Genomic DNA, 25854 nt, shown 5'->3' with positions numbered 1-25854 from the left:
GATCTTTGATTTTAATACACTGTTCATTTTAAAACACACACAACTATGTAGAATGTGAATTCAGGGAGGTTTTCCACAATTCAGGTGGTGGAAAGTTATGTCCTTGAAAAGTATCACTGTAGTACCATTTTGTTTCAGTGGAAATTAATGGATGAGGGAGTTCAAAATTACCACCTTGACTGACACTTTTTAATACTTCCTCACCTATTCATTTCCAATGAAAAAAATATATTCAATTTCTCAGCTGCCTACTATTTTATTCTTGAAACTCCTGCCCTGGTTTTATGGACCCAGTTATATCCTGTTTCTCCTCCTTCTTTTTTGATCACTCAGTTACCTCTTCTAGTTCCTCTTCCTAAGCTTTTTCCTTAATTGCAGGTATTCTGATATTTTGCTCTTCTCTCTCTCTCTCTCTCTCTCTCTCTCTCTCTCTGTTTGAAAAAGAAATTCTTCTGCAGAGCTAATCCTTTCTCATGACATCTACCACTACAGTTTTGCAAATGACTTCTAAATTTCTCCAGCTTTGACTTTTCATCTTCTCAGTTTCAAATTTCCTCATTTCTAGGACATCTCCCTTGGCTATTCCATCACCATCTCAAACTTAATATTCCAAACGGTGAACACGGCACCTTCTCTCTTAAACCCTCTTAAACCTGTTTAAACCTTCTCCTCCATCTAAATTCCCCCTCAGTATTGCTACTAATCTTCCTGTTTCACATACTCACAATCTTGGAGTCATCTTGACTTTTGTCTCCTCTGCTCCTTCCATCCAATGTCACCTAGTTCTGACATTTCTTCCTGAGCAGTATTTCACAGATTTCCCCTTCCCTTCCCCAACAGCCACAAAGTGAATATGAGTCTTTAACACTTCTCAATTAGACTAAGGGGAAAGCTCTTTACTGGCCTCCTTGGTCTAGCCTCACCTTCCCCATTCTAGCCTGTCCTACAGACACCAGCCAGGATCTTAGGTGTAAACTCAATGTGGATAGGCAACAACTACCTTCTTGGTATACTTTCCCAAGTGCTTAGTATTGTCCTTATAACCAGTGGAAACTCAATAATTACTATTAGAATAACTATTATTTGGTAGAATCCTATCACTTTCATTTTGAAAATCTGCCAGAAATCCCTATTACCACTTGAACATGATTCTGTTGGATTTCTCATATTTAGCACCTTTCATTTCATGTTGTACCAGCTTGTGGGTCACTTGTAGCTCTTTTAGGACACTCCTGTGTAGAGGCATAGATCTTCACTATCATCCCTAACTAGAGACAGTATTCCCCTTTCTCTCCCCCTCCTTTCCCCCTCCTCTTTCTTTCTCTCTTCTCCCCTGCCTGCTATATGGGGCAATAATGAAAGAAAATAGAGCCACCCGTTTATATTCAACTCATTTGAGAATTTGGGAGAGAGATAGGACTGAGGTAATGGGCAATAGTTAGGTGCAGGATAAGAGAAGGATCATTTGCGAATGGGGGAAGACTCCTGCATCTCCTAGGTCTTCAAGCCATTGACAATTCAAATTGTCCCCCTTTTTTACCTACACGGGGCTGCCCATAGTATTTTGGTTGAAAACCAGAACGGGATGGAAATCCAAACTGTGCATCTCTACATCCTTGCTCAATGAATCTGAGTGTGTGAGGGGAGGTAGCCAAAGGGAGGTGAGGTCAAAGAGCCCCCACCTCCTATACTATCTGTTCTGCAAGGGCCAGAATGTGGTGGGACCTTAATGGAGCATGCTCCAGCCTGGAGGGGGCAAGACAAGCATTTTACCTGGGCAAGAAGAGCAGGGAGTCATTCAGTACAGCAATCATATTTATTAAGTGCTTACTGTGTGCAGAGTATTGTACTTAGCACTTGGGAGAGTACAACAGATATATTCCCTGCCCACGAGCTTACCATCTCGGGGAGGTTAGGGCAAGGTAAGCTGACTAGCCAAGACAGTCCCAAATCCAGGGCCTTTGTAAAATATTCTAAAACTGCCCTAGCTACAAAAGTCTAGGGCTATTCCCATTCCAAGTTCAGGTGACATACTTCAGAGTCCCACCAGGAGGTTACTGCTGAACCTCAGTTCCCAGTGGTGTCCCATCACCAAAGCTTCGAGACCCATAACTACTTGTTTGTATTAAAAACTGAACCAGAAGACAAAGTTTTCTTTTCAAAGTTATAGTTCATCACCATACCTACTCTCAAGCTGTTTCCTTTTGCTAACTGGTCAAACTGGTCCAAAGCCTCATCAGATAACTATGGTATTTGTTAAGTGCTTACTTTGTGCAGACACTGTACTAAGCACTGGGGTTGGATACAAGCAAACCGGGATGGACACAGTCCCTGTCCCACAAGGGGCTCACAGACTGGAATAGAGTGCTAGGGGATGTGAAAGTCATAGAGGGAAATCTTGCGGGAGGAGAGGAAGCAGGGTCAGCAGAGACTGAACCGTACATGGGGAGAATCTTCCCCTCTCAGCCAAATCACTCGCTTGGGTGAATGTGGAGGGGCTCTCTTGTCCCCCAGCTACCCACAGCCAGGGCCTCCTCAGTTCTTCCTATTGTCATTCTCTTTCTTCTTTCCACTTTTGGCCAAATCTGGTCTCTCCCAGAGACTGAATACTGGGCAGAAATTTTAGGGACTGTCGTGTGAGTGGAGTTGTTTCCCTCTCTGTATTCCATTCCTGCCAGTCCAGAAACTAAATGATTAGGCAAAGATACCTCTAGCCAGCTATTCTCCAGGCCTTCATCTGCTCCTGGGGGAGGACTGGTAGATAGATATCGATTGGCCCGACACATGCTTATTGCATTAGTGTAGTAGATAATGTACTATGTTATGCTGTGTTATGCTACAGGGAAAATGAGTTTGAGAGTTAAAATCAAACATCAGCAATAGAACAGTCAGGGCATGTATTGTCTTTTGCAGCAGTTTAGCTTTCTTCAGGACCATTGAGGTTTTTTCTATTTTCAAGAGATTCAATCTTTTTCTAGGGAAGAATCAATTTCCATAGGGAATAATTCGCTTCATTTATATGTTGCTGTTATGGTAATTGCCAAATACTGTTGTAAGTGCTGGGGAAGATACATGTTTATCAAATCAATCAAACCCCTTCTGAAAATCAAAAATCAAAATCAAATCAAATCAAACCCCTAATGAAAGCCCCTCCTTTTCCTCTGCTCCTCCTCCCCTCCCCATCACCCCTACTCTCTCCCTCTGCTCTACCCCCCTCCCCACCCCACAGCACTTGTGTAAACATATACATATTCATTATTCTATTAATTTTATTAATGATGTTCATTTATCTATAATTCTATTTATTTATACTGATGTTATTGATGCCTGTCTACTTGTTTTGTTTTGTTGTCTGTCTCCCCCCTTCTACACTGTGAGCCCATTGTTGGGTAGGGATTTTCTCTATTTGTTACTGAATTGTACTTTCCAAGCAATTAGTACAGGGCTTTGCACACAGTAAGCGCTCAATAAATAGGATTGAATGAAATCAAACATAGTACCTGCCCCACATGGGGTTCACCGTGTAAGTAGGAGGGAGAACAGGCATTGAACGCCTACTTCACAGATGAGAAAACTAAGGCAGAAAACCAAGAAATTGTAACTTGCCCAAAATCATACAACAGGAAACTGGCAAAACCAGGATTAGAATCTAGCCCCATGGTTTTTCCACTTGGCCATATTGCTCCTCGTTCAACATTATCTGTGTTTAATGACTATACAGGGTATGCAAAACCATTAGGCACATAGCTACACACAAATGCCTTTATTCCAGTGGTCTTTAAGAGAAGGGAACAATAGTTAATATACATTTGCCTTTTATTTGTGTTTTTTTTCTGCAGTAGCTGTTGTGGCTTTTTAATTCACACAGGACCTCCTCCCATGGATCAAATTGATTTGGTTTGGTTTAAGATCCACCATTTTAGTATACTTTTTTCAAGGAGGCTTTCCTTCTTTCTCTTGAAGCTGAGGAACTAAATTTTTAAAGGTTAATAAACTGGCTATTTAGGAAAAAGGAAATTGTGTTGGGCTATGAAGTGTTTCAGAGGTATTGGATAGATTGCTTTGTACTTTCCCAAGTGCTTAGTACAATGCTTTGTACACAGTAAGCATTCAAAAAATATCATTGATTGCTACCACTTAATTTTTCTCTGGAAGAGCTTTATTTGGTGATTTAGTTTTCTTAATATGTGAATGCCATCATAGTATGTAGAACCCACGATAGCAATAGCATTTCATTCATTCAGTCATATTTATTGAGTGCTTACTGTGTGCAAAACACTGTACTAAGTGCTTGGAAGATTACAATGTAACAATACAAAGATACATTAGCTGCTGAAACCTCACTTGGTGCATTTACAATTGGTTTGTTTTAATAAGCTTCTTCAATCTACTTTTCCAGTTCCCTTTCAAATCAACAAACAGTGATATTTATGGACCACTTACTTTATGCAGAGCAATCAAGCAATCATATTTATCGAGCATTTTCTATGTGCAGAGCACTGTACCATTCACTTGGGAGAGTACAATATAACAGAGTTTGTAGACATGAGCCCTGCCCAAAGAGAGCTTACAGTCTAGAGGGAAAGACAGACATTAAATAAGTTTCAGATATGTACATAAGACCTGTTGGGCTGATGGGATGAATATCAAGTACTTAAAGAGTACAAATCCAAGTGCCAGGGTGATACAGAAGGGAGAGGGAGTAGGGAAAATAAGGTCTTAGTTGGGGACGGCCTCTTCCAAGCCCTGTACTAAATGTTTGGGAGATACAATAGAGTAAGTCAACATGATCTCTATCCTCCAAACTTGTAAATCTGTAAGCTGGTCAAATCAATAAATCAATCAACTGCATTTATTGAGAGGTCATTGGGTGCAGAGCACTGTGCAAAACACTTAGGAGAGTACAATATAATAGTTTGGCTATATTGAACATTGATGTACTTAATAATCAAACTCTTTACCTAGAAGAAACCATATGGATCAACCACTCAACCAAACAATGGTATTTACTGGTAGCACTGTACTAAGTGCTTGGGAGAGTACAATATAATAGAGTTTGGCTTTAGTGCATATTCATGTACTTTATAATCAAAGTCCTTTACCTAGAAGAAACCAAATGGATTACCCACTCAATCAATCAACTGTATTTTTTGAGCACTGTACTAAGTGCTCGGGAACATACAATAGAGGTAGCAGACCAATCCCTGCCATAAGGAATCTGTAGTCTACAGGCCCATTTTTAGGATCCTTCAAAGACAGTTTCATCATGCTGATTAAAATACTGGACCAGCAATTTGATATAGCAATAGTTTCTGAGTGCTTACTTAATGCAGCAAAATGTACTAAGTGCTTGGGAGAGAAAACAATAAGTAGGCACAATCCTTGCCTTCAAGGACTTTACAATTAATAGGAATTCTTGAGGTTGAAGTTCTTGAACAAGTCAGTTGGGCAAAAAGCAGTCCAAGTTTTCCCACATCTGCCAAAATGTCACAACTATCTTTAGGGATGTGAGAATAACTTAGTCTCAGACTCACCTGCTGACATTGCCAGGTGGTATGGCGGTTGGGATTGATTTTTGCTGTACAAATACTTGTCCACCTGGAAACTGGACAAAAACCTACCTGATAATTGCATAAAAAACCTCCAATCCTGCTAAAACACAATTATTCCCTAAAGGAGCTTTGGAGACCTAAGCAGTTTCCATTCCACAACAGTAAGAGGATTCAAACAGAAGAATACAACTAGTTCAACCTACTTGATTAAACCTCATCCATAAAATGTTTTGCAATTTTAAAATACATTACAGATAACACCTTACAGCAGATACTTGCACATATTGTACAATCATAAAAAGTAGTTTCTAAAAGTCTATTTGTTATATGATGTTTGAATGTGTGTGTTTATGGTTGTATTATACTCTCCTAAGTGCTTAGTACAGTGCTCTGCACACAGTAAGTGCTCAATAAATATGACTGAGTGAATGAATGAAATGGGAAGACTCCTGACTGCCATTTGTCTGCTGTGTGACCTTATGCAAGTCACTAAGCTTCTCTGTGCCTTGGTTTCCTCACCTGTAAAATGGAGATTAAGATTGTGAGCCTCACCTGGGACATGGACTGTGTCCAACCTGATTAGTTTGTATCTACCCCAGTGCTTAGTACAGTGCCTGGCACCTATTAATAATAATAATGATGGCATTTGTTAAGCACTTACTATGTGCTAAGCACTGTTCTAAGTGCTTGGGGGGATACAGTGCTGGGGGGGATACAAGCATGTAACAAATAACATAAAAAAGTGGCAAGGGCAAAATAATTAAAATGGATAGGTGAAAAATGAACATTAATGGGAATAAATTACTCACCGTCTTGACTCTGTGAAATGCAAAGAAGTTATGAACTGTTTCTTCAATTCCACAACAGGATGTTCTTGGTAAGATCCTTGAATTTCATTAGCACTTATATATCAATCAGTGAAATTACTGATTAATCTGAATGAATCATAAACTCTTCTTGAATAATGGAATAACAAAAGAATAATTCAGTTTCATTGACTTTAATTTTTCTGAAATGACAGCAGAAACTGTACCTTTATGGGAAACTGGAAACGACTCCTCCGAATCTAGAGATGAGGGAAAATGGTTTTGAGAAATTGCCTACTTCCTAGAGTGAATGATGGATTGCAATTTCCTTTCAGGATTCAATTCCAATTTTCAGAACTGATTGGTATTTACTAACTGAGCAATAGTCATACTTCCTGACTAAATATCTAGTTGAAACTTAAACGAAAAACCTTTTGAATATATTTTAGTTATACTTGTACCTATTCGAAAAAGATTAATCTTTGGGTATTAAATTTAATTAAAAATTACACTCCCGTACCATTAAGCAGCTATTCAAATATTGTGGGAGAACAATGTTCCTTTTTAGATGACATTTTAATGTTTCATCCGCAGAAATAATATCATTTTGGGTGGTCTGATGCTAACTCCATGAGCAATTATTTCTCTTATCCTGATAACTTGGCTCCTGTGGTATAGCAAGCTCTAGTATACTTTCGAGTCTAGCAAAGTAGCAGGGACCCGGGAGTCGAAAGACCTGGGTTCTAATTCTGGCTTTGCCAATTGTTTGCTGTGTGAACTTGGGCAAGTCATGTAACTTCAAGAGAAGCAAACTTCAAGTCATGTAACTTCAAGAGAAGCAGCTCAGTGGAAAGAGCCCGGGCTTTGGAGTCAGAGGTCATGGGTTCAAATCCCGGCTCCGCCAATTGTCGGCTGTGTGACTTTGGGCAAGTCACTTCACTTCTCTGGGCCTCAGTTACCTCATCTGTAAAATGGGGACTAAGACTGTGAGCCCCCCGAGGGACAACCTGATCACCTTGTAACCTCCCCAGCGCTTAGAACAGTGCTTTGCACATAGTAAGCGCTTAATAAATGCCATTTAAAAAAAAAAGAAGTAGCCTGGCACAGTGGATAGAGCACAGGCCTGGGAGACAGAAGGTCACGGGTTCTAATTCCGGCTCCACTTGTCTGCTGTGTGAGCTTGGGCACGTCACTTTACTTCTCCAGGCCTCAGCTACCTCATCTGTAAAATGGGGATTGAGATTGTGAGCCCCATGTGGGACAGGGACTGTGCCCACCCTGATTTGCTTGTATCCACCCCAGTGCTTAGAACAGTTCCTGGCACATAGTAAGTGCTTAACAAATACTGTAATTATTATTATTATTCTCTGTGCCTCAGTTTCCTTAAATGTAAAAAGTGAACTCCATGCCTGTTCCCCACCCTACTTAGACTGTGAGCCCCATGTGGGACATGAATTATGTCCAACCTGATTAACTTGTACCTACCCCAGAGCTTAGAGCACTGTTTGACACATAGTAAGCACTCAACAAATACTATAATCAGCATCATCTCAAAGTATTTTACTTTAGAGCAATAGCCATCCAGAGTGAAAGAGATTTGTTCAAAAGAAATTCATTTGGCAATTTTGATGGTACTTTTTTTACAGAGGAATACCCATCCTGGTATTTGATTGTGATTCTTGTGGGGAGTTTGGGATTTATTCAATCTAATTGGCAAAAACTAACAATCAATGGTATTCATTGAGTACCTACTGCATGCAGACTGCTGTATTAAGTGCTCTGGGCTGGGGGGCGAGGGGAGGTTGCGACCTGATTATTTATTTTACATTATATATATATATATATATAGTATATATATATTATATATGTATATAATTTTTATGTACCCCAGCACTTAAAACATATTTAATTCACTTTCACTATTTTAATGGTTTTTATTAATTGGTACTATGTGACAGACACTGTACTAAACGCTTAAGTAGATACAACATCCGGCTGGATACAGTCCCTGTTGCCCATAGGGCTCATAGACTTAATCACTATTTTACAGATGAGGTAACTGAGGCACAGAGAAGTTAAGTAACTCACCAAAGGTCACACAGCAGACAACTCGTGGAGTCGGCACTAGAACCCAGGTCCTTTGACTCCCAGACCTATGTTCTTTCCACTAGACCATGCTGCTTCTCGTGCTCTTGCTTGTAGTAATAATAATAATAATAATAATAATAATAATAATGGCATTTGTTAAGTGCTTACTATGTACAAAGCACTGTTCTAAGCACTGGGGAGGATACAAGGTGATCAGGTGCTCACAGTCTTCTTCCCCATTTTACAGATGAGGTAACTGAGGCACAGAGAAGTTAAGTGACTTGCCCAAAGTCACACAGCTGACAAGTGGCAGAGCCGGGATTGGAACCCATTACCTCTGACTCCCAAGCCCGTGCTTTTTCCACTGAGCCATGCTGCTTCTCAGCGTATCTTTGTATCTTATTGTTCTTAACTTTAAATGGGGGTAATAATAATAGTAATAATGGTATTTGTTAAGTGCTTACTGTGTGCAAAGCACTGTTCTAAGCTCTGGGTGGATACAAGGTGATCAGGTTGTCCCATGTGGGGCTCACAGTCTTAATCCCCATTTTGCAGATGAGGGAACTGAGGCACAGAGAAGTTAAGTGACTTACCCCGTTACACAGCTTACAATTGGCGGGGTCGGGATTTGAACCCATGACCTCTGACTCCAATGTCCGTGCTCTTTCCACGAGCCACGCTGCTTCTCTATGTTTTCATAATAATAATTGTTGGGTTTATTAACTTCTCCGTTACTCAGTGACCTCATCTGGAAAACGGGCATCGAGACTGTGAGCCTCATGTGGTACAGAGACTGTGTCCAACTCAATTAACTCGTACCCACCCCAGCAACTTAGTCCAGTGCCTGGCACATAGTAAGTGCTTAACAAATACCATAATTGCCAAGGGAACGGAGGCACAGAGAAGTGAAGCGATTTGCCCAAGGTCTCACAGCAGTGACAGAGGCAGGATTAGAACCCAGGTCTTCTGACTCCCAGTCTCAGGCTCTTTCCACTAGGCCATGCTGCTTCTCTAGGGCGAGCAGGGCTAAAGCTGCCGCCTACCAAAAACACAGCAGGGGCCAGGGCCCAGGGGCCACAGCCTCTCCTCAATCCAACACCCTACGGACATGGTGGTTTTCCTCCCTCGCCCACTTAGTCAACCTCCTGTTGCCCCGGCACCCCCATTTGGAAACGTTTTCTCAAAGCACCAATTTCAGGTCTGCTCCAGCAGTGCATCCTGGTGTACAGTTACACTCTTCCCAATCTTCACCTCTTCACCTCTTGGCCATCAATCCTCACCTTCTAATTATCAACCCTATTTCCGCAGGACTGAGTCCCATGGAAGCCCCTTGGAATGTGGTAGTGCAGACAGGTTGAAAAGTTGCTTGCCGGGCTGCTTCAGACCTTCTGTAAAATAAGCTAATGACTTTTTGGGCTGGGGGTCACAGTAGGAAGATATGACTGCACCTAAAGCTGAGTTTGTAAAAGCAATTAGTGTGCAGTGACATCATCAATCGCATTTATTGAGCGCTTACTGTGTGCAGAGCACTGTACTAAGAGCTTGGGAAGTACAAGTTGGCAACATATAGAGACAGTCCCTACCCAATGGTGGGCTCACAGTCTAAAAGTCATAACGTTTTATTATTGTATTGTACTCTCTTAAGTGCTCCATATGCAGTAAGCGCTCAATAAATCTGATTGAATTAACCTCCCCTCCCTCGGAAAGGACTTTTAAAAATAGATCAAAGCCCAGGGTTGAGCCAGTATTAGTAGAGTAACCTGACCTTAAGATGGCGGTTCTCAAAGATGGTCATGGAGGAACTCTGAGGGAGCTGAGAATCAATCAATCAATCGTATTTATTGAGCGCTTACTTGAGCAGAGCACTGTACTAAGCGCTTGGGAAGTACAAGTTGGCAACATATAGAGACAGTCCCTACCCAACAGTGGGCTCACAGTCTAAAAGAAGAGAATCAATCAATCAATTAATTGTATTTATTGAGCACTTACTGTGTGCAGAGCACTGTACTAAGTGCTTGGGAAGTAAACGTTGGCAACATATAGACACAGTCCCTACCCAACAGTGGGCTCACAGTCTAAAAGAAGAGAAGCCAGGACTACCCACGCTCCAACCAGCTGCGAGACGGGATGATGGCAAACTGGATGCTCTCAGACTGGTATATCAGGTTCCTGAAATTTCTGGCCCTCCTTATGCACTTTTTGCAACTTAGCCTTTGAATATCTGTTGCAGAGTTTAAAGAGACAATAAAATTGTTGTGGGTGAGGAGGAGAGGAAATGGTGAGAGAACAGAAAGCATGACACCTGGGAAATGAACTGCCGGGAGTTTTTTGGAGTGGTGGTAGAGAGGCAATTGGGAACATTACATTAATCAATCAATGGGAATATTAGATTACATGACACTCCCCCTCTAGACTGCAAACTCGTTGTGGGCAGGGAATGTGTTTACAGACTCTGTTACACTGTACTCTCCCAAGTGCTTATAACAGTGCTCTGTACACAGTAAGTGCACAATAGTATTGATGGATCATGCAGTACCGTGTGTGTTCAGGATGAAAGTTTGAAAATCACTACCATAATCCCAATATCAAATATTCTCCTAAATTTCCCAAAACTCTGGCTTTCTAGATCATAGGTAAAGAGGGCAGAACATAAATAATGCTTCAGCTACAGGAAGAATAGTTTAATTTATGGCAACTGGACATCAATTATACTATTTTTCTCCAACTACCCGTTTCCTACTTTGTCGGGTGGTTTGAAGGACCTCTGGCCAACTTGTTCCTTTTCACTCTTAATCCACTACTTTCTCTTCCTGCTTTGATCTGGTTACTGCTGAACTACAGAGGTGAAATCCATACACTTTTTTAGAGTATTTGTTAAATGCTTATTATGTGCCAGGCACCGTACTATGTGCTAGGATAGGTATAAATTAATCAGGTTGAGCACAGTCCCTGTCCCAAACATGGCTGAGTCTTAATCCCCAATTTACAGATGGGGTAACTGAGGCACAGAGAAGTGAAATGACTTGCTCAAGGTCACCCAGCAGATAAGTGGCAGAGTTAGAGAAGCAGTGTGGCTTACTGGAAAGAGCACGGGCTTTGGAGTCAGAGGTCATGGGTTCAGGTCCCGACTCTGCCAAGTGTCAGCTGTGTGACTTTGGGCAAGCCACTTAACTTCTCTGGGCCTCAGTTACTTCATCTGTAAAATAGGGATTAAGACTGTAAGCCCCCCATGGGACAATCTGATCACCTTGTAAACTCCCCAGCGCTAGAACAGTGCTTTGCACATAGTAAGCGCTTAATAAATCTCACCTCCTCCAGGAGGCCTTCCCAGACTGAGCCCCTTCCTTCCTCTCCCCCTCGTCCCCCTCTCCATCCCATCTTACCTCCTTCCCTTCCCCACAGCACCTGTATATATGTTTGTACATATTTATTACTCTATTTATTTATTTTACTTGTACATATCTATTCATTTTATTTTGTTAGTATGTTTGGTTTTGTTCTCTGTCTCCCCCTTTAAGACTGTGAGCCCACTGCTGGATAGGGACTGTCTCTATATGTTGCCAATTTGTACTTCCCAAGCACTTAGTACAGTGCTCTGCACATAGTAAGCGCTCAATAAATACGATTGATGATGATGATAAATGCCATCATTATTATTACTATTACTGTCAGGATTAGAACCCAGTTTCTTCTGACTCTCAGGCCCCTTCTCTATCCACTAGGCTACTTCCTGGAGAGTCTCTAGTCCCACAGTCAGGCGGCGATGCCAGTCACTAGGACAGGTCTGCTATAAGGTGAAAACTTCACACACAAATGAATGAACTGAAGCCCTCAAAAGGCAATATTCTCCCTATAGAGCTGGCAATGCTAATGATTCAAGGGAAACTGCATCCATATTTTGACTAACTTGAATCTTCCTCAGTTCCAATTAGTTTGTATCATCAGCTTCAGTTTACATTTACTGATACTGCTTTTCAAGTATTATAGACTGACCCCCATTAATAACAGAAACGGATATGACACGTCCTATTTAGCGTAAAGAGCACAGGGCTGGAAATCACGAGACTCTGGTCCTAATTCCACCTCCGCGGCCTTGGGGAAGTCATTTAGCCTTTCTGGGCCCCCGCTCCCTCATCCATAAAATGGAGATAAAACGGTGAGAGCTGCATTTTGGACAGAAACTGTCCTGATAAACTTGTACCTACCCTAATGCTCAGCATGGGGGTAGGTAGCTAATGAATGCCATAACTATTCATTCCCACTTATATTTTCATGGGGAAAGACCGTTTACAAATAGTACAATAAGAAGTTTTGAAAAGTTACTGGACCACGTAAAGAAACACCACTTTAATTTTATTAAAATTTTAACAGAATGCAGAGTGATGAAAACAAACATTTTAACATGGTAGTACGGTGGTTCACACAAAACAAAACAAAATAGGAATAGCTGTAAATACGTGGCAAAGGAAGTGTAATGAGGTGGAAACTTCTAAACTCATCTCGCGGGCATATGTAAACTCAGAGGTCTAGTTTGCCCACCAAACACATTTTCAGAATCTGTGTAAGCTCAAAACAAAGAAAAAAGGCAATGCTTGTGTTAGCCTAGCTATATCCACTTTCTGCATCTCCAGCATTTTAAAAGGCAAAAAATGAAATTTTAAAAGCTCTGGATTTTTATTAATTAAAAACAGAAAAAGAAATGAATGCAACTCAGGAGCGGATAGCTGAAAGACAAAAGTGCACGTACTGAGTATTGAATGTACTGTACTATTGACGAATGACTGAAGAAAAGGTGATTGCTTTTTCGACTGTGATATTTTTCAAGTGTACTAAGGGTCCAATCTAGCCAAAACAAGCCTCAGCAGTTGCAGAACTCCTCTCCAGAGGCCAAGGAATGCCTCTGCACAGCTTGATTGCCATATATGGGTATCAAGAACCGAGTAAAAAATATAGCGCACTCCGAGTCCTCAGCATCCTAATACAAGAATGGGTTTTCCCTAACTAAATGTCAATCACCCAGGGAAGAAGTTTAAAGAGAGCGCAGCTTTAATGTACTGGGTCTTCCCTGAATAAAAAAATCACAATCTGTAAGTCAATTAGAGAAGCCTAGGCAAGAGCCCCTCTGGCTAGTTTTAAGCCTAAAGTAACTGGGGCTCAGGAAATTCTCAGAAGTGCATATAAGAAATCCACCAGGATCATTCTGAAGCTGCTTTCCACTGATAAGCTTCATGGTTTCAGGGGAAGTCCAGCAATGACCCAACTGGTATCATCTTTTCCCTCCTTCACAAACCCAGGAAACAGCCAGAGAAATATGCAGCTCTCTCCAACAGGCTCCCAGAAGAGGAAGAAAAGAAAACAAACACATTAAAGTTTTTGGAACTTACAAGTATTATAATTATTTCTCACCATTTCAGGGGCACAGGATGCCAAAAATTTACTGAGATAAAATTAGAATAGAACTTGGCTGTTTCACATTCTTGCCGGTTAATTCTCCCAATTGCTGGTACATTCTTATTTCTCCTTTAAACATTTCAGGTAAGTAACTATATAAACCAGGCTGCAAGCCATACTGAAATAATATTCAAGGAATTTATAATATTCCCAGGGTATGTTTCCGCAAACATTGGATTTTGTTCAAAGAGACGCTATTTTTATTTCCTGTTTTTGAGGACTGCGGGGAGAAAGTTTACTAAAAGGATGGCCATGCATTAAGATAGATTTATGCAATTGAGAGACAGCTCATCTTGTGCACTGGTATTTTTAAATCTCCCTTCAAGTCATTCTAGCGGCAGTTCAACAAGTCAAAAAATGAAATTCAATAAAATTTACATACAAACATTCAACAAGTGAAGCCCTTTCATTAGCTGCTGCATTCTGAATATTAATATTAGGCATCTGATATTGCTTATTTTCAATCCTCAAATGAGGCGTGTTCCTTCATCCCTTTCTCATCCATAGCAGAATACATAACACTATGAATAGATTCAAATGAAGTAAACAATGACCTTAAAAATAAGTTGTTAATCTTCCTTATTTTTTAACTCGTTACCACAATGTGATTAGTAGCCGGACATTATATGTAAAGAATAATGTTTGCTCTCAAGTATGACTCCTGGAAGTACACGAGAATAACCCATCACTGCAGGTTATCACAAAATATATTATAATAAAAATATATTCCCATATAGTCACACCATTTTAAGAAATGAAGTCATTTAAAGTGCACAACCCAAGTCATTTGTATATCAACAATTTATAGGGAGAGCACAAGGCAAAACTGAAAGATTTCCCCAAATTTGCATGGCAGTGCTTAAATTTAGTGTTCATAGCTAAAAGAGAAATATTGCAAACTTGAATAAACATCTGTTTATGAATACACAGGTAACAACTTGCAGGAAACCAGTACAAAATGATTTGTTTGGTCAGGATCTTGTTAGTAGAAGTCACTCTAAAACGTATGATCTGAAATAAGCACACCATTCAAATACGAATTCTGAAAAGTCTATCCACTAAGATACGGGCAATTGGAGAGTCAGAAGAACAAACCTTATGGAAAAAAAAAAAAAAGCTGACCCTGTCCAGCAAGTTCCAAAAAGTTCAAACCTTTCAAACATTAAGGCAATTTTCATTCTTCCAACTAAACAGTACTTATTTTATAAAAAATAAATGTCACTTCAAAACATTATGTACATAGTGACAGAAGAGATTTAACTAGACATTGTCTTTAGTACATTAATAAAGTGTCACATATTACACAGAGGTTACATTAGGTGCTTGAGTGTATGTGCAAGTGGAGTGACCATACTTAAAGTACAGGTTTCAAGACGGAACGCAGTGAGCGTCCTTCTTTAGTGAGTTCCCGGGTAACACACATACATGGCAAGGGGACGGCTTCCTCCCTTCTCTCTATAACATTGTAACTGCACTTCTTCAAATGGTCAGCCATGCTCATGATGTCAGCAAACTTCCACTCATTGACAGAACAGAATGCAGTACTGAATCGCCATACCTGGAAAAGAACTATACTTCAGATTCAGGTAATTTCATTTAAAGAGACTCATAATAAACGTTTCCGTAATCAACAACAAAAACAGATAAGTGGAATATTAACAAATCGTAAAAATTCAGCTCATCTTAGGTCTACATCATTGTAAATGTCCAGATGTTTACAAAAAATGGGAAATATAAAAAACTGCCTATTTTGAAAATCTTGAAGAAACAAACGCAATTTTGTAACTCAAGGGCCATATGATATCTTTGAATATAATGAGTACTTGTATTTAACATACCAATATCTCTTGTAGCAGTGTTCAGGATATCTAACTGCACTGCACTGCTATAAGAAGCAATTTTTTTAAATTTAATAAATGGTATTGAGGGTTTACTTAAACCAAATACCTCATGGAAATTTATTCACGTTTGGATCACACTATACACAATCAGATTTGCCCAGAGATAATACCCATCTATTTTGAGGAACTCTCCACTTTGTCCAATAATTATTCTGATTTCTGTAATTTTTTCTATCCCTAATTAAACTGAAATGGGACATAGGCACCTTAAATTGCTACGTACTGAAAAATATTACGTATATATATGCATGTATATGTACATGCATGCATGGATATTTGTGTGAATACATATGTAATCCAGACTTCCGTCTGCAACAATGGCATTAAAGGAAGCTTCAAAGAATAGTGTAATAATGACAATCACCCACATATTTGTCAATTATGGATCAATTCACCATGATTTCATCTAATCTCTGTTTGAACCTATTTTTACGTACATAATTCACTTCGGGAAATTAATTCTCCATATACACAACCTGCCGTGAGAGCTATCCATTTTAATATTTTCAACGTTACATCTTGAAATTTCAAAAGGTATCCTTAATCCCGATCTGCTGGGATTTGGTGAAAAATATAAAATCCCATTTTCACCCTTCCAAACCCTTCATGACTTTATAAACTTCAATCATATATTCTCATTTTTTTCAGATACAATCAGTGGTATTTATTGAGTATTTACTGCAAGAGAGCACAGTACTAAATGCTAAAAGGGTCCTAGGTTTTTCCAACTGTCTCTATTTTCCCCTCCTTCTTTTAGATTCTAAGTTCCTTCGAGGCAAGGACTGTTTTTATGCCTATCACTATTTTCTTGAGTACTTAGCACAATGTTCTGCACATAGTAACTATAAGTTTGGACTGATTTTCCCTATTACCTGCTTCTGCACTTTTTCTAGACATCCAACTGTGATAGCTAATCAACTCCATATCTCAATTTGACTAATGCATCAGTCACTCAACTGGCTTCCTGCCTCTAGTCTCTCCCCTACCACATCATTTTTCTAAAGCATCACTCTGTGCATGTCTCCCCACTTAATTGCATTTATTGAACTCTTACTGCATGCAGTGCACTGTTCTAAGCACTTGGGAGAGTACAATATAACAGAGTTGGTCCCGAAAATCCTCTAACAGTTGTCTACTCCTCTGCACCAATCAGAAATTCCTCCCCATTAACTTTAAGGCACTCATTCAACTCTCCCCCTTTTACTTAACCTCTCTCTTTTCTACTTACCCCTAAGCTCAAAATCCTCTCAAGCCAACCTACTCACTGTACCTTGTTCTCAATTCTCCCACTGCTAACCTCTTGCTCCCACCCTCCTCCTCCCTGAAACTCCCTCCCTTTAGACACCTGGCAGATGACACTCTTTCATTTTCAAAGGCCATTCTGAAATCACATCTCCTCCATGAGGCTTTCTCTGATTAATCTCATTTCCCCACCCCACCATTGCCATTTCAGCACTTCTACATCATTGTGAGCACTGAGGCACTACCACCGTCACTCCAGTTTGCTTTTTCTGGAAAAGCAGGGAGAAATGGGTAACCACTGGAAGTTTTTGAAGTGTGGGGCGTCCAGCGCTTAGTATTGTGCCTGGCACACGGTAAGCACTTAACAAGTAGCAGAATTACTATTATTTGCAGAACAGTGTTTTAGACAAATGATCCAAGCAGCAGAATAGAGTGGGAAGAGTGTAGAGGTAGGGAGACCAGCAAGGAGTCAAACTGAGAACTGGATTTGGTGACAGGCTAATTCTGTGGTCTGAAAACGAGGAAGGAGTCAAGGACAAAAATCAAGGTTATGGTCTTGAGAGACAGGGCCGATGGTGTGGTGATGTTAAATCGTGGGGCAGGTTGGTTACAGAGATTTGTGAGGGAGGGTTAAGAGTTCAGTTTTGCACAGATATGGGGGAAATGTGGTCAGAGCCTTCCAGAAACACAGGCAAAGATTACCAAAGTAGCTAAACTAATGATCTCCATGTAAAATCACCCTACCCTTCTATGCAAAGAAACTTTTCTATGTGTTTCAGCTTTTCAGAAGAGGTCCGCCACAGAGCAGGCTAATGTACATTTGCTTTCCCTCTCCCCACTGCAATAAAATTAAGAATGAACTCACCTTTTCTTTTATCTGCCACGACGAAGTTCCATTAGGGTACTTCCTCTTTTCCCACAGCAGTATGACCATTCCGCGGGACTGAAGAAGGCTGCCGCACACGTCCCTCATTAACCGTGATACACATGAAAGCTGGCACAAGCTGAAGCCATCCAGAAATCCAGCAATATGCTGGAGGACCTCAAAAGGAAGACTACTTAGATGGTCACCGTGCAAACCCAACAAACAGTTTCTGGCAGGCTCGGCTAATACTGTAGACACACAAGGCTGGACTCCAAAGGATCTCAGATGGCGGTCGTGTATAATCTTTGCTCCTTGTGTCGAGGGGCAAAACCTACGTTGAGAATAGGTACACCCATAATAAGCTAAAGGACACCTCTGTTCCATCCAGCCGTTTAGCCCAGCATGGATGTCACCATGCACATTCTTAAAATGAGAAGAAAATTCTTTTCTTCTAAATAACTGTCCGCAAACAAATGTAAACATTGAACGCTGCTTGGTTTGATATCTAGCCACGTACTCCAAGACTAAATCCAAACCAAGTGTCTGAAAAGGACTTGGGTTTGACAGCTGTGGGTTGGCGTGATCACAAGCTGAAGCAGAAGCTATTTCCCCAACCATTGTATTTGTGGCTAGTATTGCAGATGGAAGGGAAAAAGTCTGAGTTCCAAAGTCAATGTGATAGCCATCAACAACACGGCTATCAGATATTCCCCTTCCTCCTGGAGAATCTCCTAGGCAGAAGAGTAAAGCAGCCGTGATTAGATCTATTCCCTGAAGACCCATGGGGTCTTCTGCAATCTCCAAGTCTGATGTATCAACTGCTTTATCTTTGAACCAACCTGGATTAGAAAGGAATTTGAGTGGCTGGCGGCGAAGTAAAGATAAGACATCTAGGTTCCTCAATCCCTCTTGTTCTACTTTCTTCTCCAACATCTCCTCTTCGTTTCTGTCTTCCGGCAAGAGGATGCGCTGAACTCTGCCATTGGGCAAAGGGCTGGATGGTACCGCATCTTTCAATTGTGGTGCCCTCGGGAGTGAGCTGAAAGACTTGGAAGTCCCTTCTTCTGAAGACATACATTCACCATTTGCCACGCTAGGTGGTTCTGCCTCATGAATACTTGAACCCTCATTCTGGTCCATCACCTCTGAACACCTGTTTTCTACATACGAGCCATTACACAAAGCAGTAGTGCTGTCAAAGCTAGTATTTGAGTCACTGCAGCTGTTGGGCCCTCCCTGGAAACTTGGATTCAAAACACTGTGGTCAATTCCACCAACTGCTCCCATATCATCTTCATCTGGGTATTTATGATCTTTTGAGTTTCTACTCTCGAAGCTCTCCGTGGCCTCCTGTTCTTCATCTATCTCACCTGGGGTAGCACATAGTCTTGTATTTAACATACCGATATCTCTTGTAGCGGTGTTCAGGATATCTAACGCAGCAGCTAAACTTCTGGTGGTTTCTACAGTAGCTTGATAAAGTGCCCCATAAGATTCTTCATCAACAGACACCAAGCCATTAGCGTGGGGTATGTCGGGGACACTCGATTTAACAGAACTTTGTTCTCTGGATTCCGAAACTTTATCAGTTGTGTTTGACATCATGGTTGCTACTTTGAGAGACTCTAAGAGCATGCGCTGGTCCTGGAGGGCCAAGGCCATATCTAGCTGTTCTACTTCATCAACATCCCTGCTAAGATTTTCGTAGGATTTCCGGTCTGCATAGCTGACTGGCCATCTATTCCACTCCATTGTACAGCACACTACACTCGCAGGGCATGCTTCTAGATGTTCGGCAACTTTATTTCGGGCAATTGTGAAAGGGCAGCCAAAACCGCTGTTTAAGCAGGGCACTCGCTCGAGTGGACACAGACTGCGATGCTCATCTGCTTTGCACGAGTGGAAAACTGCTCCACAAACCAACGGACAGCCAATCAAGTCACAGGAAATCCCAGTCTCCGGCCGGGTCATGCACCGCCGACTAACGCAATTGATGCAGTGGGCGTGCTGCTGATCCTCCTCCATAGTGGTGACTTCACTTCAGTTTAGGAGAGCTGGAAAAGAGAAAAGAGGAAGAAAGATAAAAGAATTAAAAGAAGCCAATCAAGATGAATATCAAGTTGCACAGGCTTTATTTGGGGAAGACACCCTAACCCCAAAATACAGTACACTCTCAAGTAATTGGGAAAGGCGGTGCGCTTCAGCCAGGAGTTTCAGGCCTTCACCAGGTGAGTTACGGTACTGAGTGGGGCTTGTACCTGAGCAGGTTTTGGTTCAGGTGTCCAGCCCTGCTTGGCACGGCCCACCCTTGCTGCCAACCTTGAAGGTTTCTCAGTTTGGGAGACATACTACATCTGCTTTTCAGGCAGTATGCCTGAGTTGAAGATCTGCCAGTCTTGGCCATCCAAGTCAGAAACCTCTCGGCTCACGTGTGCGAGGTTCAGCTGACTGATCGCTCTGGCAGTGATCGGCGGTTCTTCAGCTTGGCTGTGCCGCCACAGCATGTCCACGGTGCCACTGCTGGGAGATGCTCCTGAGCTGAGTTGAGAGGTTTCTGATCTTCATGGTTAAGCTTGGAAGTTTGGCAGCAAGGGCGCTGGTTCATTATCTGGACTTTTATTTCCTCCAGTTTACTTGAGCTGGATGTCAGACTGGATAATGTAGTGAATACTGTAATCAATTTACTGGGAAATAGAAATAATCTGCCTTGGGAGCATTTAGGATTAATGACAGTAGAAAGACCCAATCCGGCAGGGTTGTGAAGTAAATGTAATGGATATGTGTTTATGATATAGATTTGCTAGAAGAGGTCTGTCCCAACTAAGCCCTTATTTCCCCTAGCCACCTTCCTCTGTCTGTGCTACCTATGCACTCAGATCTGTATCCCTTAAGCACTTGACAGTCACCCCACCCTCAGCCCCACAGGACTTATGTACACATCCTTACATTCTACCATTTCCCCTTTCAGTAATTTAATGCCTGTCTCCCCCTCTGGACTGTAAGCTCACTGTGGGCAGGGATCGAGTCCACCCGCTGTATTGTACCTTTCCAAGCATTTAGTACAGTGCTCTGCATACAGAAAACACTCAAATACCACTGATTTAAAAATACTCTTCTCAGCAAAAAGAACATATTTATGGTACTAATATTTACTAAGGGCTCACTGCATGCGGAGCACTCTGTTAAGCATTGGGAAAAAATACTGGGGAATATTATTAACCAGTACCCTCCAGACTTACAATAGCCCTAAATACCAATATAAAACAGAAGAGATGAATCCCTATTATTTCCACCACATGGGATAACTCCAGAAAGAGCCCCAAGTTTCCAGGGTTCACAAGGGTTGGGGAGAATGAGGGGGCATCTTTTCCAGAAGGTACTCCAATCCGGCTGGCTTGCACATTCCCCCTTTTCCCCCTTCCCTGCTCCTACATCTTTCCCTGACTAAGCCTTGGGAAGCAAGACTCCTGTTACTACGTACAATGTTGGTCAGTTTTCTGGTCCTATGACAACTTGACATGAAAATTCATACTCGTTAAGATTTTGCCACTGGGTCATTCATTCCACACACACATAAACACACAATAATAAAATCACATGTCTTAGGATAAGCAAAATTTGATTTTCTAGTATTAAAGTTTCATCAACAACAGTGACTCCTATGCCCAGGGCACTGAATTCATTGCTTTAGTAATAACACACCTACCCAACACTTTTCTGTAGTTAATCAAAGAAAAAGAACTAGTCATTTTCATTCCAAAAGACCTGCATTGAATTTGATTTCTAATGGCCAACAATATTAATTTATCCTTAAAATCTCCATGATTACACTAACAACAGTCATTACATTTATGACTTCATTTTAGGAGTAGGCAAAAAGAGGGGAATGTTATTAATCAACAAAGCAAAAATATCTTGTTCTCACACACTTGTAGTAAGGAGTAAAAAAAAATAAAAATAAAAAGATGGACCTTTCTTTTTTCTTTCCCATAAGTAAGCCTCTGCCATTCTAAAAGTCTAAGTACTGTGAACAGTCTAGAACACACTCTCTCCTGCCCCGTTTTCTCTTTACACCCAAGCTTCGAGTGGGAGAAAATGTGAATCTTTTAGAAATGTACCATATTTAAGTGGTCAAGAAACTTCAGCATGTTCTGGATAATTTTGCCACCTAAATATGATAACAATAAAAAATAGTTTTTGTTAAGCATTTACTATGTGTCAAGCACTGGGGTAGATACAAGTAAATCAGACTGGACACAGTCCCTATCACATATGAGCTCACCGTTTAAGTAGGAGGGGGAGAGATAACTACTGAATTCCTCAGTTTACATTTTTAAAATTACTAAAATGTTAGTCTTCAAATTTCCACAGAATCCCTTGTTTAGAAAAGGAAAATTTTACACAGCAAGATCACAGACCCTGGAAATCTTGATTACTGCATTCTATTCATAGACCTGATAATGACTTTATGACCCTTTTAGGTTATTTCAAGTTTCAATTGCCCACCATTCCTATTACATGAAATATTCCTGGGAATGTAGAAGCAGCGTGGCTCAGTGGAAAGAGCATGGGCTTTGGAGTCAGAGGTCATGGGTTCGAATCCCGGCTCTGCCACATGCCTGCTGTGTGACCTTGGGCAAGTCACTTAACTTCTCAGGGCCTCAGTTCCCTCATCTGTAAAATGGGGATTAAGACTCTGAGCCCCACATGGGACAACCTGATCACTCTGTAACCTCCCCAGCGCTTCGAACAGTGCTTTGCACATAGTAAGCGCTTAATAAATGCTATCAACTTTATTATTATTATTATTATGTGCAATCCTGTTTCCAGAAGTTAACATGGATATTACTTTTGTAAGTAACGTGGCCTCAAGGTTTAAATCCTAAAGCCAGTACAAGCACAGTAAGGGTCCTCTGATTAATGCATCAAAACCTTATTAAATGTGCCCTGACATAATGGTCGTCGTCGTCGTCAATCGTATTTATTGAGCGCTTACTGTGTGCAGAGCACTGTACCTTAGTACACTTGGGAAGTACAAGTTGGCAACATATAGAGACAGTCCCTACCCAACAGTGGGCTCACAGTCTAGAAGGGAAAGACAGACAACAAAACCAAACACACTAACAAAATAAAACAAATAGAATAGATATGTACAAGTAAAATAAATAGAGTAATAAATATGTATAAGCATATATACGTATATACAGGTGCTGTGGGGAAGGGAAGGAGGTAAGAAGGGGGGATGGAGAGGGGGAGGAGGGGGAGAGGAAGGAAGGGGCTCAGTCTGGGAAGGCCTCCTGGAGGAGGTGAGTTCTCAGTAGGGCCTTGAAGGGAGGAAGAGAGCTAGCTTGGCGGATGGGCAGAGGGAGGGCATTCCAGGCCCGGGGGATGACGTGGGCCAGGGGTCGATGGCGGGACAGGCGAAAACGAGGTACGGTGAGGAGATTAGCGGCAGAGGAGCGGAGGGTGTGGGCTGGGCTGGAGAAGGAGAGAAGGGAGGTGAGGTAGGAGTGGGCCAGGTGATGGAGAGCCTTGAAGCCCAGGGTGAGGAGTTTCTGCCTGATGCGCAGATTGATTGGTAGCCACTGGAGATTTTTGAGGAAGGGAGTAATATGCCCAGAGCATTTCTGGACAAAGACAATCCAGGCAGCAGCATGAAGTATGGACTGAAGTGGGGAGAGACACGAGGATGGGAGATCAGAGAGAAGGCTGATGCAGTAGTCCAGACGGGATAGGATGAGAGCTTGAACGAGAAGGGTAGCGGTGTGGATGGAGAGGAAAGGGCGAATCTTGGCAATGCTGCGGAGCTGAGACCGGCAGGTTTTAGTGACAGCTTGGATGTGAGGGGTGAATGAGAGAGCGGAGTAGAGGATGACACCAAGGTTGCGGGCTTGTGAGACGGGAAGGATGGTTGTGCCATCAACAGAGATGGGAAAGTCAGGGAGAGGGCAGGGTTTGGGAGGGAAGACAAGGAGTTCAATCTTGGACATATTGAGTTTTAGATGGCTGGCAGACACCCAGATGGAGATGTCCTGAAGGCAGGAGGAGATGCGAGCCTGGAGAGAGGGGGAGAGAGCAGGGGCAGAGATGTAGATCTGGGTGTCATCAGCGTAGAGATGATAGTTGAAGCCGTGGGAGCGAATGAGGTCACCAAGGGAGTGCATATAGATCGAGAACAGAAGGGGACCAAGCACTGAACCTTGAGGAACCCCCACAGTAAGGGGATGGGAGGGGGAGGAGGAGCCTGCAGAAGAGACTGAGAATGAACGACCGGAGAGATAACAGGAGAACCAAGAGAGGACGGAGTCTGTGAAGCCAAGGTCAGATAGCATGTTGAGGAGAAGGGGGTGGTCCACAGCGTCGAAGGCAGCTGAGAGGTCAAGGAGGATTAGTATAGAGTATGAGCCGTTGGATTTTGCAAGCAGGAGGTCATTGGTGACCTTTGAGAGGGCAGTTTCCGTGGAATGTAGGGGACGGAAGCCAGACTGGAGGGGGTCGAGGAGAGTGTTACTGTTGAGGAATTCGAGGCAGCGCATGTACACAACTCGTTCAAGGAGTTTGGAAAGGAATGGTAGGAGGGATATGGGGCAATAACTAGAAGGTGAGGTGGGGTCAAGAGAGGGTTTTTTTAGGATGGGAGAGACATGGGCATGTTTGAAGGCAGAGGGGAAGGAACCAGTGGAGAGTGAGCGGTTGAAGATGGAAGTTAAGGAGGGGAGAAGGGATGGAGCGAGAGATTTCATGAGATGAGAGGGAATGGGGTCAGAAGCACAGGTGGCCGGAGTAGCACTTGAGAGGAGGGATGAGAGCTCCTCTGAGGAATGGTGGCATCTCCTCTCAAGAATTACAGAAGATTTTAAGTCCTGAGTGAAGGAGCTGGTGATAGTAATTTGGACAGTACCACTGTCATTCTTTGATCTCCGTCAGTGGTATTTCCTCTAAGACACGGAAGGTATTAAGGGAACAGTCAGGCCAGAGGCCCTAATGTAACAGTGTTGGTTTAAATATCAGAGGTCTATTAAGGACAATTCCAACTACCAACCTGCTCATCCTTAGCCACACCTACTGAGATTTGCAGTACATCAACGTGTGAAATGTGAGCCCTGAATTCATAATTTATGAAGGTTTCTACCTCTCCTGGGTCAAGTTTTAGTATTTCCTATACGTGATATGAAACCGTACCTGTGATTAACTGAATCCTTAATCTTGAATAGACTATTTTAATTCTAAAGCTGAAGGCTGAAAATTTACTCTGCGCACCCCAATATTCCATCTCAAGACATTCAACTCTGTTATATGATTAAGGCTCAGGACTTAAGACTACTTTTCTACCACACTTGGGCTTGGTACATTTTAAGATCTTAAATGACTGTGTCATTTTGGGCTTTCATCCAAAGGATTCCAGATGCTTATTATCAAAAGAAATTGCACAGGGGTCCAAACTTATTCCTAGAAGTAAGCTGGGCACTTTGGAAGACCTACTCACTGATCTCCCAACTTCCAGCCTCTTTTGCCTTTAGTCCATTCGGCTGCCTGGATTACTTTTCTTAAACATTACTCAGTACAAGGAAGCAGCATGGTCTAGTGGATAAAACATGGCTTGGGAGCCAGAGGACCTGAGTTCTAATCTTGACTCTGCCACTTGACTGTTGTATGACCTTGGGCAAGTCACATACCTTCTCTGTGCCTCAGTTTCCTCCTCTACAGGGATTCAATACCTGTTCTCCCTCCTCTAATTAACGTGTCTCTACCCCAGTAATTAGAACAGTGCTTGACACATAGTGAGCGCTTAACAAACACCACAAAAAATAACAAACAGCACATCTCCTCATTCCTTAAAAACCTCCAATGGATAGTCATCTCTCTTATCAGATAAAGTCCTTACCACTGGCTTTAAGGCTCTCTACCAGCTTTCTCCCCTTCACAATTAAGCTTCTTCCAACCATTCA

The 25854-nt window shown here is 41.9% G+C and overlaps 1 protein-coding gene across 5 annotated transcripts in view; it reads right to left on the bottom strand.

Moving 5' to 3' along the window:
• Positions 1 to 12778: 12778 nt before the first annotated feature.
• FBXO30 (F-box protein 30) overlaps positions 12779 to 25854 on the bottom strand; it is a 32158-nt gene continuing 19082 nt past the window's right edge. For all 5 annotated transcript variants that reach the window (XM_038768366.1, XM_038768372.1, XM_038768379.1 and 2 more), the window contains 2 exons: positions 17906 to 19959; positions 12779 to 15455 (listed from right to left, as the gene is read on the bottom strand). In XM_038768366.1, the coding sequence (XP_038624294.1) occupies positions 15252 to 15455; positions 17906 to 19930 (2229 nt within the window). In that variant the 5' untranslated portion in view covers positions 19931 to 19959 and the 3' untranslated portion in view covers positions 12779 to 15251. The remainder of the gene's footprint in view (positions 15456 to 17905; positions 19960 to 25854) is intronic.

The sequence above is a fragment of the Tachyglossus aculeatus genome, chromosome 2 (assembly GCF_015852505.1).
Source record: "Tachyglossus aculeatus isolate mTacAcu1 chromosome 2, mTacAcu1.pri, whole genome shotgun sequence".
NCBI lineage: Eukaryota > Metazoa > Chordata > Mammalia > Monotremata > Tachyglossidae > Tachyglossus > Tachyglossus aculeatus.
Note: the sequence above shows the minus strand (reverse complement) of the source record. Positions and strands in the feature narration are given on the sequence as shown.